The sequence below is a fragment of the Mytilus californianus genome, unplaced genomic scaffold (assembly GCF_021869535.1).
Source record: "Mytilus californianus isolate M0D057914Y unplaced genomic scaffold, xbMytCali1.0.p SCAF_3, whole genome shotgun sequence".
Taxonomy (NCBI): domain Eukaryota; kingdom Metazoa; phylum Mollusca; class Bivalvia; order Mytilida; family Mytilidae; genus Mytilus; species Mytilus californianus.
Genome location: NW_026262679.1, coordinates 101,821,839 through 101,841,565, shown reverse-complemented (window position 1 = coordinate 101,841,565; position 19,727 = coordinate 101,821,839). Strand labels below are relative to the sequence as shown.

Genomic DNA, 19,727 nt, shown 5'->3' with positions numbered 1-19,727 from the left:
AAGAAATCACAAATGTCCGTTTCCACGGACGAAATGTACATCGTCTTAACTTTTGAAAGTTATCAATGACCTAACGAATAGCCAATGGAAATGTCGTAATATCGTCTCATATGCTAAATAAGCCAATCAAATTAACGCATATTTTCATATCACTTTTTCGTATCACACTCCGTGCAGTGTGATACGAGAAATATCTATTCATGCAAGAAATAGGTAACAGGCCACACCCATAAGAGAATATTTATTAAATGCTCAAATTATCAGAAGTATCTTTATATAACATATTGTCACTTACTTTTTACCATCCTGATATATTCACTGTAAATATCTTTGCATCCTTGGCTTTACTGTTTACTGGTTTAGATCAGCCAATCAAAAGTTGTCCTGTTTGTGTAAAAGCAAGGGAGAATGGATATTTAATTTATATTTTGCTTGTTTTATAAAATGACAGTAATTGTCCATTGTTGTTTAGTATATGTAAGGTATAAGTATCCATATCAGTCACAATGACATTGTCTCTTGGTGTTGACACTATTCTGACAAGTTTAAATGGTCTTCCCTTGTTGACATCTGTATGTCCTGTATATGTATTAATTCTATCTCTTCCCTGTTCTAACACCACCACTCTACCTCTGACACTACCTGGTTTATAATCTGCCATATGTATATCCCCATTACTTGTACTGGTTATATTCACAGGATAAGTAAATATAGGTTGATTATATTTATCATGTTCATAGATAGTCTCATTCTCACCTTTCTTATTCATTACCATTACCACAATCATTCCATGTTTATTAACAGCTCCTACTACGACTTTGTTATTACATGTCATATGAACGGTTGTAGATTTTAAAGGTGATATATCATATACCGTGTCTGTTATTTTTCCAGTGATATTGCTGAGTTGTTGTATTCTGGAATTACCAGTATCTAGTAATATATCATTCTCAGCAGTAAGTGTCACACCATATACATCAATGTTCAAAGAAGATGTTGTCTTCAGATTATTTCCTTCAGGTTTTACTTTCATTAACTTTCCATATAAATTGCTATTTAAACAGATTGAATTGTCAGACAAAGGAATTATATCTGATACCTGGCTAAGTTCAGTCTGATATTGTTTATTGATATTAAGAGTAACACTTAATTCTAGAGGACTGACCTTACTTTGTAACACTCCAACATTAGACTGAGTTATCTCCCTTGAGATAAAGTCTGGTATGGATTTGTATGTGGACTTGGTTTTTGGTGCTGGTACATCCATTGAATCTTCCATTCTACTGACTTCATGGAAAAACTTTGCAATATCAGTGTTGTTTATCAAGTCTTCTACTTCATTGATTTTTTCATCAGACTGTAGCATGGATCTTAATATGGCATTCCACGGACGAAATGTACATCGTCTTAACCTTTGAAAGTTATCAATGACCTAACGAATAGCCAATGGAAATGTCGTAATATCGTCTCATGATGCTGAATAAGCCAATCAAATTAACGCATATTTTCATATCACTTTTTCGTATCACACTCCGTGCAGTGTGATACGAGAAATATCTATTCATGCAAGAAATAGGTAACAGGCCACACCCATAAGAGAATATTTATTAAATGCTCAAATTATCAGAAGTATCTTTATATAACATATTGTCACTTACTTTTTACCATCCTGATATATTCACTGTAAATATCTTTGCATCCTTGGCTTTACTGTTTACTGGTTTAGAACAGCCATTCAAAAGTTGTCCTGTTTGTGTGAAAGCAAGGGAGAATGGATATTTAATTTATATTTTGCTTGTTTTATAAAATGACAGTAATTGTCCATTGTTGTTTAGTATATGTAAGGTATAAGTATCCATATCAGTCACAATGACATTGTCTCTTGGTGTTGACACTATTCTGACAAGTTTAAATGGTCTTCCCTTGTTGACATCTGTATGTCCTGTATATGTATTAATTCTATCTCTTCCCTGTTCTAACACCACCACTCTACCTCTGACACTACCTGGTTTATAATCTGCCATATGTATATCCCCATTACTTGTACTGGTTATATTCACAGGATAAGTAAATATAGGTTGATTATATTTATCATGTTCATAGATAGTCTCATTCTCACCTTTCTTATTCATTACCATTACCACAATCATTCCATGTTTATTAACAGCTCCTACTACGACTTTGTTATTACATGTCATATGAACGGTTGTAGATTTTAAAGGTGATATATCATATACCGTGTCTGTTATTTTTCCAGTGATATTGCTGAGTTGTTGTATTCTGGAATTACCAGTATCTAGTAATATATCATTCTCAGCAGTAAGTGTCACACCATATACATCAATGTTCAAAGAAGATGTTGTCTTCAGATTATTTCCTTCAGGTTTTACTTTCATTAACTTTCCATATAAATTGCTATTTAAACAGATTGAATTGTCAGACAAAGGAATTATATCTGATACCTGGCTAAGTTCAGTCTGATATTGTTTATTGATATTAAGAGTAACACTTAATTCTAGAGGACTGACCTTACTTTGTAACACTCCAACATTAGACTGAGTTATCTCCCTTGAGATAAAGTCTGGTATGGATTTGTATGTGGACTTGGTTTTTGGTGCTGGTACATCCATTGAATCTTCCATTCTACTGACTTCATGGAAAAACTTTGCAATATCAGTGTTGTTTATCAAGTCTTCTACTTCATTGATTTTTTCATCAGACTGTAGCATGGATCTTAATATGGCATTCCACGGACGAAATGTACATCGTCTTAACCTTTGAAAGTTATCAATGACCTAACGAATAGCCAATGGAAATGTCGTAATATCGTCTCATGATGCTGAATAAGCCAATCAAATTAACGCATATTTTCATATCACTTTTTCGTATCACACTCCGTGCAGTGTGATACGAGAAATATCTATTCATGCAAGAAATAGGTAACAGGCCACACCCATAAGAGAATATTTATTAAATGCTCAAATTATCAGAAGTATCTTTATATAACATATTGTCACTTACTTTTTACCATCCTGATATATTCACTGTAAATATCTTTGCATCCTTGGCTTTACTGTTTACTGGTTTAGAACAGCCATTCAAAAGTTGTCCTGTTTGTGTGAAAGCAAAGGAGAATGGATATTTAATTTCTATATTGCTTGTTTTATAAAATGACAGTAATTGTCCATTGTTGTTTAGTATATGTAAGGTATAAGTATCCATATCAGTCACAATGACATTGTCTCTTGGTGTTGACACTATTCTGACAAGTTTAAATAGTATTCCCTTGTTGACATCTGTATGTCCTGTATATGTATTGATTCTATCTCTTCCCTGTTCTAACACCACCACTCTACCTCTGACACTACCTGGTTTATAATCTGCCACATGTATATCCCCATTACTTGTACTGGTTATATTCACAGGATAAGTAAATATAGGTTGATTATATTTATCATGTTCATACATAGTCTCATGCTCACCTTTCTTATTCATTACCATTACCACAATCATTCCATGTTTATTAACAGCTCCTACTACGACTTTATTATTACATGTCATATGAACGGTTGTAAATTTTAAAGGTGATATATCATATACCGTGTCTGTTATTTTTCCAGTGATATTGCTGAGTTGTTGTATTCTGGAATTACCAGTATCTAGTAATATGTCATTCCCAGCAGTAAGTGTCACACCATATACATCAATGTTCAAAGAAGATATTGTCTTCAGATTATTTCCTTCAGGTTTTACTTTCATTAACTTTCCATATAAATTGATAATTGACCAGATTGAATTGTCAGACAAAGGAATTATATCTGATACCTGGCTAAGTTCAGTCTGGTATTGTTTATTGATATTAAGAGGACACTTAATTCTAGAGGACTGACCTTACTTTGTAACACTCCAATATTAGACTGAGTTATCTCCCCTGAGATAAAGTCTGGTATGGATTTGTATGTTGACTTGGTTTTTGGTGCTGGTACATCCATTGAATCTTCCATTCTACTGACTTCATGAAAAAACTTTGCAATATCAGTGTTGTTTATTAAGTCTTCTGCTTCATTGGTTTTTTCATTAGACTGTAGCATGGAACTTAATATGGCACCAAGGTCAGCATCAATTGATTGCAAAATAGTTTTCCAATCTTAATCCTCTTCATTTCTTATTTTTTCAATATTTTTGTCAACAGCCTGTTACAAAGCTTTTCCTTGAATATTAATATTATCTATGACTCGGATATATTTAGCATTTTCACGAATCTTAAGTCTTTCCAAATGTCCTTTCTGTGTTCAGCTTTTTCAGACTCATTTCTCCTCTGTCCTTTCTTCAGTTTATCTTTTGTCATGTTATGTGCTTCACTGATTTCAATTAAATCATGTTTGCTTGTATACTTTCGATACACAAGTTGGACATACAAGACTGTTACATGTCTTGCAAAAAAGGTAACAAGTTTGTCCCGAATGGTCCCTGCATTTTATATAAGTAAAATCTAATCCTTCACTATGCAGTCCTACATCTTTGATATTGATTACCTTATGGTCCTTTGAGTTTTTATTCCTTGGATGTCTTTTATTTTACAATTGTCACACAGCAAAATGTCACATTCAAGGCATTTCCACTTGATGTTTTTCTCAATATCACAGAGATGACAGTTTATAGGTATTTGACTTTTATGAACTGATTGTGAAAACGCCATTTTTTCAACTGTATGTTCCAATTCCTATTTCGTATCTCAAATAACTAAGTCAGCTCAATTTTATCATGAGATATAAATTTACCTTATAAAATGTTAGATAACAATTGTGTACACACATTTTGTACTGCATAGGTAGATAATATAACAACCTGTAGCAGATTTTGTGCTTTTGTAGACGCAAACAGATTTGTGTTTTCCCAAAATGTTCCATTGCTTAAAATTAGAATATATTGATCTAATATTTAAAAATCATAACCAATTCAACATATACGTGACATTTATGCCAAATAAAATAGATTTTACAATATCAATCAAAACTAGATTTGCGATTGCAAGCAATAGCGGATGGCACCCTTCCCACATTGCCACTAAACTGCAGCCATTTTGAAAATATAAAACATATTTACACATAAATACATCACAACATATTTGTTTGTAAATTTTCTGAAAGTTTTTAGCATTTTTCAATTTTTCACATTTTTGCAGTTTCTATGGCAACGGCGGCCATTTTGGAAATTCCAAAGTCCAAAGTCTTATCTTTACTTGCCATTTACCATTTATAATGAGTTTCATTAAGTTTGAAGCATTTTGACATTTTTGGACATTTTTGTTGTTTCCATGGTAACGGTGTCCATTTCGAAAATTCCAACAACAGTTTTAACTTTGATTTATACCATTTTATATATACATGAAACTTGTTTCAATTTGATCTTATATTCCTTAAGAAAATACTGCTTTGATGTTTTTTCCCATAGGGTCAATGTTAACCTTTTCTCCAATTTCCATGGTAATGGCAGCCATTTTGCAGAAGCAAAGTACTGTTGGTACCTCAGGGCACCACTGCCAACATTTGTATAAAGTTTCATTAAGTTGGCTCTTATAACAAAAGATTTAGAATTTTGATTTTTTTTCACATTTTTGCAGTTTCCATGGTAACGGCGGCCATTTTGTTCCATTCCAATATCTCTTACACAACTTCACATGGCGGTTCATATCATGGTATAGTTCCATCAACATTGGTCTGACCAATTCCGAGAAATAGCGTGGACAAAATGTGTGGAAGAATAAAAATAAGACAAAAAAAGAACGGAACAATAACAGTATGTCACCCCAACTCCGCTGAGGGTGCCATAAATATAAGAGGGAGGATTCATCAGAAATATATAGAATTCTAGTAGAACTATGACTCTACTAGAATTTGTATTTCGCTTTACATGGTAATACATTTGTACCACAAACACTTTTAAACTTCCAAGAACAAAATATGTATTTAAAAAATCAATGAAGGTATGCACTTGTTACTATGTTCCCTACCATTTGAATTGTATGCTATCATCTTTAAAATGCATTTTTTACAAATGAAGTTGATCAGTAAAGCCAATTTGCTGAGCTCTGGAAACTTTTTAATACTATTAACAGCTTTTATATGATTATGTATATTTTTACCCTTTTTTGTAACGTGTAATGTGAATGGTTGTTGAGTATACAAGTGACTTATAGGATGCAGTTTCTATTTTACTTGTGGCATTCTGAGCTGTTGTTTGAAGTCATTGGCAGTGCCAATTTCATCTATAAAAATAATACTTGATACTAAAATGAACATTCCATTCTGTAAAGTGGGTTGTTTTACAAAGATTTAAATTCAGGTTTTCCTAAATTGAATCTTTTTGAGAGGTTTAATTTTTTTTTACATTTTTTTATGTCCCCAATTCTTATCTTCCATAAAGATCAATTTAACACAGGTTATACCTTTGCAATTTTATATTAGATTAGCAAAAAAAACCCCTCTTTCCAACTTTAAACTATACATATATACATTTGTCTTATTTTCAGAGAGCTGCAGTCATTGAAAACATTTTTAACCTCAACAGCAGAGAAAGAAGCAATAGCCAGAGCAGAGAAATATTAGAAAAGTTCATAAGTGATTTGATAGATAGGGCTGATAAGGCTGAAAAAGAACTCCAGCATTTGAAAAATAACATCTCAGATTCAAATGAAAGGAAGGAGATAAGGATAAATAATGGTTTAAAATCAACTGTTGACGATTTGGATTCAGATGATAAAATGTCAGATGATTTTACTGATACACATAGAAAAGCTTCTCCAATACAAAGGTAGTACTTTAAATTTTCAAAAAATTGGATCAGAAATGTTTTATTTTCTGCAAAAATCCTGAATCAAGACAGCATCAACAACCAACGACCAGAGGAAAAACAAATAAAAGATTACATTTTAAGGCAGTATTAAACTTTGGTTTATTTGGTTTATGTAGGCAAGTTTTATTCTTGATATGAATGAAATCAGCATATTCATCTATACTTTGAAATTTATTTTGATTTTTAGTATTTTTCAATATGATTGAAATTTTTGATACAACCAATAATACACGTGCTTGTTGCCAATATACAGTCATGTGGAAATAACTGTAGTTTGAAAGCTTGAAATTTAATTTGTCAGTGTGCAAGGAAAGAAAAGTTCTGCTCTTTTAATGAATAAGATAGTACTTGTGTACATATAAATTGTTTTAATGGCATACGATACAGTTTTGATCCCACGGTGATTGTTTTACGAAAATTTGCATACAAGCTATTTTTCACTTGGTCAATTCAAATATGTAATAAAAAATATACCTTCATGGGCTAAATTTAGAGATAAATGGGGTCGAAATTTTAGACATTTTCTTAAAGTTTTGGTTTCTTGGTCATTTCTTTCCTTTGGACAGACATACTTAACTTTCTTGTTTCAAAAATTAAACACATGCGGATTTTTGTAAAAAGATAAGGAATATCTTCTTTACTAAAGAATGCTCTTAATTTGTGTAACAATTCTTTATAAATAAAAACAATTTATTAAATATTCATGATTTTAGAAAAATAACGGCATTTTTTTCTGCATAATTATCTAATTAAAAATTTTTTATAAAATTTTCATAAAATTTGGAACAAATAATCTTCATACAGTATCAAGGCAAATGTCATTTTAAAAAAGAGTGGTTCATGTACTCTTTTTCATGCTAATGATTGAAATAACTCGAAAAATGCATCTTTTCTCGATATATCGCAGTTTGACTCGCGAAAAATAACATTTTTACGTTAGCAACGTCAATATCTCCCCTGTAACTGTATCGTATGCCCTTAAATGTTTTATTTCAGACAAGTTCCAATTACAAAAATTGAGAGTGGTTATCCAAGAAACGCAAGATTCAAACATTTAAACAGTAGAGTACCATATAGACCTTCACTATCTGACTCTGGTTACCATGACAGCAAAATGGCTTCTCCTGGAAGAAAGGGTGTTCACACCTCAAAGACAAGCATATTGCTTAAATGATATAAATTAGCATGCAGTTTATTGTATGTATGAACATGTATGTTTTAAGAGTGTCTCATAAGTCATTTGTTTGGCTGGGTATTGATTGCATTTTAAAGATATTACATTTTATTTGTATATATGTACTGTATCCATCAATGTAAAATAAAATAGATGTATAAATAAAGACAAATTCTAAAGTAGTATACCGCTGTTCGAGAGTCATAAATCGATTGAGACAAAATCAAATCCGGATTTCAAACTAAAACCGAGGAAATCACATCAACTATAAGAGGAAAATAACGAAACAACAGAAACACTGAAGTGAACAAAAAACAAACGACAGTGCAACACACACAGAAACGAACTATAAGATAACAACTGCCATTTTCCTGACTTGGTACAGGACATTTTAAGAAAAAAATGGTGGGCTGAACCTGGTTTTGTGGCTAGCCAAACCTCACACTTTTATGGCAATGTTAAATATAACACTCAAATGACACCATTACATGACAGGAATACAGTACAAATAAACACAAGAACATTCAGGACAGAAAAATACACGAATTTCTCGCTGCATTGAAGACCTGTTGGTGGCCTTCTGCTGTTGTCTGTTCTGTGGTCGGGTTGTTGTCTCTTTGACACATTCCCCATTTCCATTCTCAATTTTATTACAAATAAACAATACAATACAATAGTACATTTCGACATGCTAACCACAGAATAAAAACAAACACGTAAAACAACATAGGGCAGTACACAAAACAGCACAACAGAACCACGAACTGTCTTTCACGACTGGGTCAACGCCACAAAAGTGACGTCACAGGTAAATTTATAAAAAAAATTTTGATACTGTTCAAGATCAGGTTTGTAACTATGTCATCTGATGTATTTTATAACAATTACAAGAATATTAATATAGAATTGTGTAAGTAATTAGATAAATAATTGTATTATCTAGCTATGTCGGTATTATTTCTAAATCAAATTGTAAAACAAATAAATAGTGTTCATATAGTTGCTTTAAACTAAAATCTTAGAATTGAACTGGGTGATTAATTATCTTTACTTTTACATACGAATAGAAAATAAAAAAGGGGGTAGAATTACAACTACAAAGGATAAGACATTTAACAATATCCGATCAGAATTGCAAATACAACATCATAACTTAAAACATGAATGTTGGATAACAAATACCGTGACACATCTTATAGTAATGCGAATGCACACTCATATTCATTATTTATCATTATTAATACGTTTTTTGATTTTAGTATATACGTTAAACACACCAAAACCTTACCACAATTTTACATACATTCAAATTAATGATGCAAGTATATTAGTGTATAAGGATACGTTTTTACTTAATGAAGAATTAAGTAAAGGTTGTAAAGTAAAACAATAGGTATCACAGAAATAAGCCGTCATCTATCAATGTCTATATGTTTCAATTGACGAAAATTTTGAATAAGAACCTGGCTCCAAGTATTTAGTATACCCAATACAATCTCCATTCTGTTTACTTAAAATGAATATTTCAAACAAGTATATATGTATATATATGTATTTGTACACGTCATGAAACATTTGCTTTTTACAAAGTTGTTTGCTTCACCAAAACATGATTGTTGACACTTTTAAGATATCTAATAGGTCCGCTTTGAACACAAACACATTATGTATTTTCCTATTAGAGTTGGAATAATTCATTGCAGCAATTGTGTATAATGAATTTCACCAAACAGTGCAACCCATGATAACATCACCAATGAATCACTGTTTTGAATGCATCAACCGCCATGCGAACCAACACTCAGTCAAAATGTCACAATCTTCGGTTGCCCTAAATATATATATATATATTACAAGTTCAATTGTGAAAAGCACTGCATTATATTTGAATTGTACAGGCACATTTTTTTAATAGTAAAAAAAAAAAATCGGTGTATGATGAATGTTTAACGTCCAGTGACAAATTAAATGCATATTTAGAACAGTCATGTTAACTAGACCGACATGCTGAGTCGGATTTCTTACCTTTAAGTTCATAATGTCACAGTCGAGTAAAAATTAGATTTACATGTATAAAGCTTACAAAAATATGTTACACAATGTAAATTGTAAATTTACCATATCATATGACATTATGTTATCATAATCGTTAAACCTTGTTTTATTCGTAAAAATTGATGGTAAACTTTTCGTCTTGTAGCTTATGTTCATTATTTTAGACTGATCATCTTATGGTCTTTCACAGGTTTTTTTATTTACACTCCAGTCATGTGATACTTCTTCTTCAAACTTTCTAAGACAAAGTGTGAATCTACAAGAAATTACAAAAACAACATCTTATTAATATAAAATGAAATGACTCTTCTACTTAAGTTGACATAGAGAAAATAACTAAGTAAACATCTTATGAAATATAAAACGTGTTTTTTTGTTGCATCGTTAACACCCTTCTCCTTTAACCTTTATTAAAAAAAACGTTAGGCACAAGACCTACATTTGTAATTTGCGATGAAAACCAATGTCAATCAATCAAACACAGATTACTATGAAACATTTAGAACATACTCACCGCTTCTCGTTCAATGCAACATCCGTATTTTCCATGAACTATTAAATGCTATTTTGGGGCTGTTTTTATAGCTGACTATACGGTATCAGATATGTTGAAGGCCCTATGTGACATATAGTTGTTAACTTCTATGTCATTTGGTCTCTGGTAGAGAGTTGTCTCACTGGCAATCATACCACATCCTTTATTTAATATATACATGAATGACTCTTCATTGTAGATCATCTATAAAAGTAAACTCTTTATAACTGCACTAATGAAGTGAACAACCCTCTGAAGCAATTTCCATAGAAAAAGAGCGAAAGAAAGCAAAAATCACGAGTACTATTGTTTGTCTAATTATTATAAATGAAAACAAGAGAATCGACGTATAAAACATTTTGAGTTGAATTTTGAATATTGTAAACGTTTTATAAAAGTACATACATGCGTAAATGAAACAAAATAAGAAAAGACTTTAAAAAGGGGCAAAAATGTCGGAAAAACTACATTTAAACTTATTGACATCAGAAGCAATGTTTTTTTTAGGAAACAATGACTGTTGATATATACGAAGCAAAAAAAAATCAAACAAAACAAACAATAATTTCATCAATAAAAGATTAAGCATCTGATGGTGGAACGGTCCTAATTTCGATATCTATCAATAAAGTTTTATCGTTATTTAAAAAAATATACAATTTTTGAAAGGCTTATTTGACAGTTGTTATCCATTCGTTTGATGTGTTTGTTTTTTTTTATTTTGCCATTTGATTGGGGACTTTCCTTTTTGAATTTTCCTCGGAGTTCAGTATTTTTGTAATTTTACTTTTTTTTTTGATAACATTGTGTGCTGCATAGAATGAAGGAATTTGAGGTTATAATTATTAATTCTAATATGACGTGCTTCTTTCGCTTTGTAAACAACACCGTGACAAAATTCTCGATATATCTATACTTAGCGCAGACTCAGAGATGTGCATATTGGTGGCTGTTACTATTTACCTTCCACGTCAATCCACATGTATCGTAATCTATGTGCAAACACCATGTCGATTTCGTTATGTTCAAATTGAAATTGAAAAAGAAACTACAGAACCGTTATTCCTATTGTAATGCATAATAAAAAGAATTAATGCACAGGGGCTTAAAAAATGTATAAAATCAAAATAAAATAAAATTCCGCGAAATTTCATGAATAATCTTGGCGCATTAACGTCATGTCATAAGATGACGTCATACGAATGAAAACTCTCAAGCTGAAGGTTTTCAGTTACGTTAACGCCCTAAATTCGGATAATATTGCATTAAAATGGAGTTTTGAGGTAGGTGTTGCTTCATTTTCTATTTCATTGCATTGTTTGCACATTTGTGGATTTTAGCAAGTCAACATGGCGGCTCACTCCTTAGTTACGACATGTCAACTCTGGATTTGACAGTAAATAGTAGCCAACGAAAAAAAAATGTTTGGGTTAAGAATTATGAGAATTGAACACATTTTTTCTAGTGCTTATTTAAGAAATAATTCATGTAAGACTTAGATTTATTTGAAATTTGTAGCTTTTATCTTACAGGGGGTAAAATAGAACAGCGATACACACGGCAATCTTACCTTCGCTTCAGTTTTTGAATTACCGTATTTGTCCTATTAGAATCGAAATAATTCATGGAAGCCATCGATTGGTTGGACATTTACATATGGCCTGGGCCGTGATATTCGTTAATTTTATCCCTCGCTAACGCTCAGGATAAAAATCGAATATCACGGCCCAGGCCATGTGTAAATATCCAACAAATCTATGGCTTCCATGAATTATTTCTTAAATTCTACCGGAATCAATAATACACTCCATTGGCGAACAATTTTTCTTTTTTGTCCCCACAAAACTGTCTCAGTGCTGTTTTATTCCATCTGATGAAATGACCATTAAAAATGATTTACATCTCTTTTATTAACGATATATATTCTTCTGAGGTTTCAGTCTCGTTGAAATCTCGTTTGGGAATTATTTCCAAAACATGTGATACAAGTGGAAAATATGAATGAATATAAAAAATATTATAATCAAACTAAACTCTGTGAAAAAATTGTGTACTTACAATAAGTAGTTTTTGAGTAATAAAATTTTCAAATTTTATAACCAATCTGGTAAGTGTCATCAGCCAAAATGTTCAGAAAATAGGTGAGGGTACAAAGAAATGATTTTACCAAAGATATGTACATCCCATATTAATTTTTTTTCTTTTCAAAATTCTAAGATATGTATTTTTGCAATCATGTATAACAAAGAAGTTGATTTAATATGTTTTTTGTTCTAAAAAAAGAAAAAAAAAATCCCAAATTTACAAAATTGACAGCATGGTCAATTTGACACAAAAAAGCAACAAAATTTTATAAAACTTACTTATATTTACACCAACCTATAGTTTTTTCAGATTGGTCCACTTCATCTTTAGTGAAAGTATGAAAAAAAGTTTAATGGTGAAAATATGATTTTTTTTCATGATAATAGCCCAAAAATCGGTAAAAATTGATGAAAAATGTGAAAATCATAAAAAATTAGTACTTTCAAATGGCTGTAGCAAAAAAAAAAGAAGTGCACCACCATATGATTTCTCGTCATCAGTTACTTTCCTTCAGTCATATAAACCCAAAAACCAGGTTAAGAAAAAATGTTTAATTCTAGATTTGTTTGGCTCCTCAGAGGTGTACATCCTTAATCATGTTACCACTTAACGTAAACTCATAATAGGGATTAATCATTACAATGGGAAGAGATAATTTTGTAAGTTTTATACAAAATTTTAAACACTCGGCTACGCCTTGGGCTTTAAATATTCATAAAACATAACCATGTATTGTATAACCTATGAACAAACATGAAATGCGAAAACAATCTTGTAATAATATGTTTCATAACCAGTGAGAATTTGATTTCGGTTGAGTAATTCAATTTCAATAGAATAATAAACGAGCCTTTAGCGAGTTTATATTAGTATTTTTATTAAATTTAGATAACGATAGTTGATATCAAGCGATATGCATTCTCATGAGTTGTTAAAACTATATTTCTTATGGATAAAATAAACTTGTGAAGAAAAAAAAATTCGCAAAATATTCTTCACCTCAACAGTTTGACGTTATAAGTCCACTTCTGGTGTCAACTATTAAGGATTGTCGCTCCTCTGTTTCAAAATAACAAGCTTTCTTAAAGACTGTTATAAATTGATAGTATATAAATAAAGGTTCTTAAAAAGTAGAAAAAAATGACAGGTCCCTGTCCCTGTTTTTGAGATATAATCGATTGAAAATTTGGCGGGAAAAGATTTTCTCTAGATTTTTCCTACAATTAACATTGGCACATTTATTCTTTCAAAAACTGGGAAGAAAAAACAAGGATTTTATTAGATTTTCAAAAATGGCTTTTTAAACTGTATTCAATGAAATTATGGAAAGTCAGTAGGGGTTAGCAGGCAAAATTTTTATTGACACTACATGGATAAAAAAACTAGAGGATTCTGAATATCTGACTAAAAGCCAAAAACAAATGTAATAAAACCCTTAACATCAAACTTTTCAAACTCTTTGAACGCTTCAGAATTGACTCATATTCGAACAAAAGAGTATTTTCAGGGGGGAATTGTGAGTGTTTTATATATAATTAAAGAATTCACTAACCTCCAATGACAATAGGGAAAAGTAGTCCGTTGCGACCTCTGAAAGTTATCATTGACCTAAGCAATAGCCAATGGAAACGTCGCAATTTCATAACACGATGCAGGATAGGCGAACAAAATTCATGCAATTTTCCTATCATTTATCTATATCACACTTCATTCATTGTAAAAGGAAAAATATGTAATCATTCGGGAAATAGTTATCAGGCCAAAACCACGAGAGAATAATATTTAATTACTTAGTACTTTAATTGGATATAAGAAGATGTGGTATGAGTGCCAATGAGACAACTCTCAATCCAAGTCACAATTTGTAAAAGTAAACAATTATAGGTCAAAGTACGGCCTTTAACACGAAGCCTTGGCTCACACCAAACAGCAAGCTATAAAGGGCTCCACAAATATGACTATTGTAAAACCATTCAAACATGAAAAACAACGGTCTAATCTATATAAAAAACCAGAAACGAGAAACACTTATGAACCACATCAACAAACGACTACCACTGAACATCAGGTTCCTGACTTAGGACAGGTGCAAACAAATGCAGCGGGTTTAAACGTTTTAATAAGCACCAACCTTCACCCTAACCTGAAACAATAATGTAACATCACAACATAGACAGATGCACAAATCAACTGATGTTAACAAGCAGTAGCTTTACATAAGATGTTATAACTTACCTTTTAACAGTCTGATATAAACATTTCATATATCTTTGCTTCCTTGGCTTCATTGTGAACCGATTTACTACATCCTATGAAAAGTCGTCCTGTTTGTGCGAAAGCAAAGGAACCTAGATATATTATTCCTATGCTCCTTGTTTCATTGAATGAGAGTAAATGTCCATTGTTGTCCAGTATATGTAAGGTATCAGTATCTATATCAATCACAATGACATTGTCTCTGGGTGTTGTTACTATTTTGACTGGTTTGAATGGTGTGTCCTTGTTTACATATGTATGTCCTGCATATGTATTGGTAGTTACGCCTCCCAGTCATAAGACCACGACTTTTCCTCTGTCAATATGTCGATGACAATCGGCCACATGTATATTTCCATTCTTGGTAGTGGTTATACTCTGGATATAGGAAAACAAAGGTTGTTTATGTTGGTCATGTTCATACTTAGTCTCGTGTTCTCTTTTTTTATTCATTACAATCATTACATTTCTGTCATCATTATCAAAAGCTCCTACTATGACTTTATTGTTGCTTGTCATATGTATGGTTGTACATATTAAAGGTGAAATATCATATACTGTAGCTTCTAGTCTACCACTGATATTGCTGATTTGTTGTATTTTTGGTTCCCCAGTAGCCAGCAAAATGTCACGAGAAGCAGTAACTGTCATGCCGAAGACCTTGATGTTTAAGGTAGATATTGTTTTGAGATTATTTCCTTTACGTTTGGCTTTCATTAACACTCCATCAACATTGGAATTTATCCAGATTGTCTTGTCAGTACAGGGAATTATATCGGATGCAAGGCTAAGTTCAGTCTGATATTGTTTATTTATTTGTAGAACAACACGTAACCGGATTGGAATCCCTGATTTCGTAATACCCCAATATTAGACAGATTTATCTCCCATGGAATGAAGTTTGGAATAGAGTTATAAGTCGGCCTGATTTTTAGTACTGGTACATCCATTGAATTTTCCATCCTGCTGACTTGATGGAAAAATTTTGCAGTGTCAGTAGTGTTGATAAGGTCTTCTATTTCATTGTTTTTCAAATCAAACTGCTGCATGACCTTGATAGGGCCTCAAGGTCACAGTCAATGGATTGCAAAACAGTTTCCAGGTTTTTAAAAACTTCATTTCTAATTTTTTCAACACGTTTGTCAACAGTCTGTTTAAGAACTTCTCCATGATTCATTATATTCCCGATGACTTAGGTATATTTAGCATTTTCATCATTCTTGAGGTTTACCGAGTGTTCTTTCTTTGCATCCACTTCAGCTTTGGTCGTCGCAATTGTACTTTGCCGCTTCTTCAGCTTGTCTTTTTTCATGTCATATGCATGACTGATTTCAATTAAATCATGTTTCCTGTGCACTTTGGACACACAAGTTGGACAAATGAGATTGTTGCATGACTGGCAAAAAATGCAGTACATTTGTCCAGAATGTTCGCAACATTTTATATTTGTAAAATCTAATCCTTCACTGTGCAGTCCTACATCTTTTATATCTATTACATTATGATAACTTGCACTTTTAATCCTTGTATGTCTCTTTACTTTACAATTGTCACACATCAAAAGTTCACACTCAAGGCATTTCCACTGAATGTTTTTCTCATTATCACAGAAATGACAGTTTATAGGTATTTGACTTTTACGAAATGTCGCGGAGAGCGCCATTATTTTTAACTTTATGTTCTATTATGTGATTTGTTTCTCACATATTAAAGTCAGGTCGATAATATTAGGAAAATTAAGTTAGTGGATTTTAAATTTGACAGGCAACCTTTTTTATCAGATGATTTAAATTCAATTAGTGTTGAATATATATATATAATATATATATAAAAGAAATTAATTACGCACTGTTAGTATCATACTGCAAAGGTAGATGAGATCACAACCTTTGAAAGACCGTATGCATTGGTAGACATAACAAATATATGTGTGTACTCAAAACATTCCTTGACTTGAACTTCATATTTGTTATTTTGAAAAAAAAAGGTTGGAGAAATTTTAATTGTTACTAGTTTTGAGATAATATTTGAAACTAGCTAAAATATAAAGAAGTCGCGGGAGGGAATGTGATTTTAAATATTTATTTGATGTGACTTGAGAATAAACTGTGAAGATATCGTACATGTAAAAAAAAATATTTACCTTAATTTACTAGTTTTCAATCAGTTTTTAGTATTTTTTACCTTCTTGTTTCAGAAAGAAATTATTCAAAATATGAAATTATTCAAACACGTCTTCTTATTTATATTAACGAAAATATTTGGTAATGATTTAGGGGAAAGTTTACTTCATATTTATTAAAATACACATCTGTTTATCCCAAAACATATCTTTCTGTAAATATAAAAGTTACAAAAGCAGGCAAATGGATAATTGTAAATGGGTGTTTTGGTATTTCTTCATCTGCTATGTTCAAAGCTAAGAATGACTATCTATTTATTTTAGAATTAAATATATTATGTTAGGGCTTGTGTTTCCTATCATGATTTCCTTGATAAAGGATTGCTGCTCATAAGGAAGCTATTAAACCAAGAGTTCCAAATGGTGAAGTTGAAATCATCCCTTCGTAAATTTTACGGACGCCATCACGAGTTGGTTGACCGTTAGGGAATAACCGTTTCACAGATGATATCGGATATGTTCCTTATGTCGTAACTAGAATACCCTTCCCTTTTCACGAATGTGACTTACCGAATTAGACTATTTACCGGATTTGTAATAACATAAGCAACACGACGGGTGCCACATGTGGAACAGGATCTCCTTACCCTTCCGGAGCACCTGAGATCACCCCCAGTTTTTGGTGGGGTTCGTGTTGCTTAGTCTTTAGTTTTCTATGTTGTGTCATCAGTACTATTATTTGTCTGTTTGTCTTTTTATTTTTGGCCATGGCGTTGTCAGTTTGTTTTCGATCTATGAGTTTGACTGTCCCTCTGGTATCTTTCGTCCCTCTTTTATGGCAGTGATGGTAAATGAGTGCATGGATAATCTAGCACCTGAATATTTATCTGAATTATTTTCAAGTTGTTCAAATGTTAATCACTACGTATTAAGATGATCTTACCAAAATAATATGTTTGTTCAACAATATGGAACTACTTATGGTAAAAGAACCAATATTTATTCTGGAACTTTGTTGTACAATTCCCTGCCTTTAACTTGAAATAACATGCTTTTAAAACAAATAATCAAGCTTATCTTTTTGAAATGCAGGAATGGAACTTTTCGTAGTTATATATTATAACGTTTTTATTATTTGTTGATAGATCTGTTACTATAAAAAAAAAGTAAAATAACAAAAATACCGAACTCCAAGGAAAATTCAAAACGGAAAGTCCCTTATCAAATATATTCATGACTTGGTACAGGCATTTCCTTATGTAGAAAATGGTGGATTAAACCTGGTTTTATAGCAAGCTAAACCTCTCACTTTATGACGGTCACATAAAATTCCATCATATTGACAACAATGTGTAAACAAAACAAACAGACATAATAGGTAAAAATGTCAAAAATAGGGGTACAGCAGTCAACATTGTGTTATAATCTTAATCACTATAAAAACAAACAAATATGTCAACAAAGAAAAACAAAAAGGCATATAGACAAAGCACATAAACAAAAATGAAAGACAAGAATACGATACGATACGATAGCACAATAGCACAATGGCGAGATGTATAAGTACCGAGCCACGCCAAGAAGATATTACCAAAAATGGACTAAACAGTAAAGTAAATAATTTACAAAGACAAATAAAATAACACTATAACACGTAATTAAGATAATAAACAACGTCAGTACCTAGAATCTATACTTCAAGACAATCGTGTATTATTTGTGAAGTTGATACAGAATATTTATCAACAAGGTCTTGGTATCTTCCGATGAAACTTTTTAACAAAAGGACGAGACGTTCTTTTACATAACCCTGGTTCATCAACTTTCTGCTCAGGTACTGGTGACGTTTTATAAAGTGTGAGTAGCAGCTGCAAGCTCTTGAATACCGAATGAGTTGGGAAATGTATATCCCGTATGCAGGTGAAGTTGGTATATTGCTACTGGGGGAAATTGATAATTTCAAAATTAAAATCGTCTCGTTTGTCACTGATTCTGGTACTGAGATGACCGCTTATGTCCAATTCGAAGTATAGTTCTTAAAATGAGGCGGAGGAAACCGTGTCTGTTCTTTCTTTAATTTCTAGGTCTGGAAGATATATTAATGGAAACATATTTATTGTTGGTATTTGTTAACTATACTTTTGTTAATTGTGAACATTATATTAGTATGTTTTGCTTATCTATTATCCTTTTGTTTATGTTTTGTCGTCTTTTATGAATTGTTAGCTTATATGTTGATTTATCGCCCCGCGGTTAATTTAGTGACGCTCTGATTGGTTTAACGCCGTCACGTGGAGACCCCTATGGATCCGTAGGGGGTCATTAAATTTCACATGGGTATCATGACGTCACATCTACTAGTAATAGTGACATAATCTTTTATTGTTATTGTATTTTATTGTTAATTTTTATACATAACTTGACAGGAAAAGTCCCGTGTGTGATAGATTCGTTATATGGTTCACTACTGATCACATATGGATCCATAGAGGGTTAGTAGAACCCAAAGGAGATTCGGCCTTCAACCTCATCCCCTATGGATTTTACTAAGCCTCTGTGGATCCGTAGGGGATCAGTAGCACATCATTTAACTTATAGTAGAAGGCCGTGAGGAGGATTAACTATTTTGTTTTATGTGCAACCTT

General features: G+C 31.9%; 1 protein-coding gene and 1 long non-coding RNA gene across 2 annotated transcripts; both read right to left on the bottom strand.

Moving 5' to 3' along the window:
- Positions 1 to 421: 421 nt before the first annotated feature.
- LOC127733699 (uncharacterized) lies at positions 422 to 3,468 on the bottom strand. Its single transcript, XM_052243012.1, has 2 exons — positions 3,029 to 3,468; positions 422 to 1,205 (listed from the first exon to the last, which is right to left on the bottom strand). The coding sequence occupies exons 1-2, from the start codon at positions 3,466 to 3,468 to the stop codon at positions 422 to 424; spliced, it is 1,224 nt and encodes a 407-aa protein (XP_052098972.1).
- A 6,099-nt stretch (positions 3,469 to 9,567) lies between these two features.
- On the bottom strand, positions 9,568 to 15,992 carry LOC127735599 (uncharacterized). The gene is made up of 2 exons (XR_007998514.1): positions 14,940 to 15,992; positions 9,568 to 10,340 (listed from the first exon to the last, which is right to left on the bottom strand). It is a non-coding gene; the product is annotated as an uncharacterized LOC127735599 (long non-coding RNA).
- Between the last annotated feature and the right edge of the window lie 3,735 nt (positions 15,993 to 19,727).

Excerpts from the sequence above, each read along its gene's own strand:
- LOC127733699 (XM_052243012.1), bottom strand. The coding sequence starts at position 3,468 with ATGTATGAACATGATAAATATAATCAACCTATATTTACTTATCCTGTG. Across the intron at positions 1,206-3,028 it reads ACAGTGAATATATCAGGATG|GGAGATAACTCAGTCTAATG; the intron begins GTAAAAAGTAAG and ends CTTTATCTCAAG.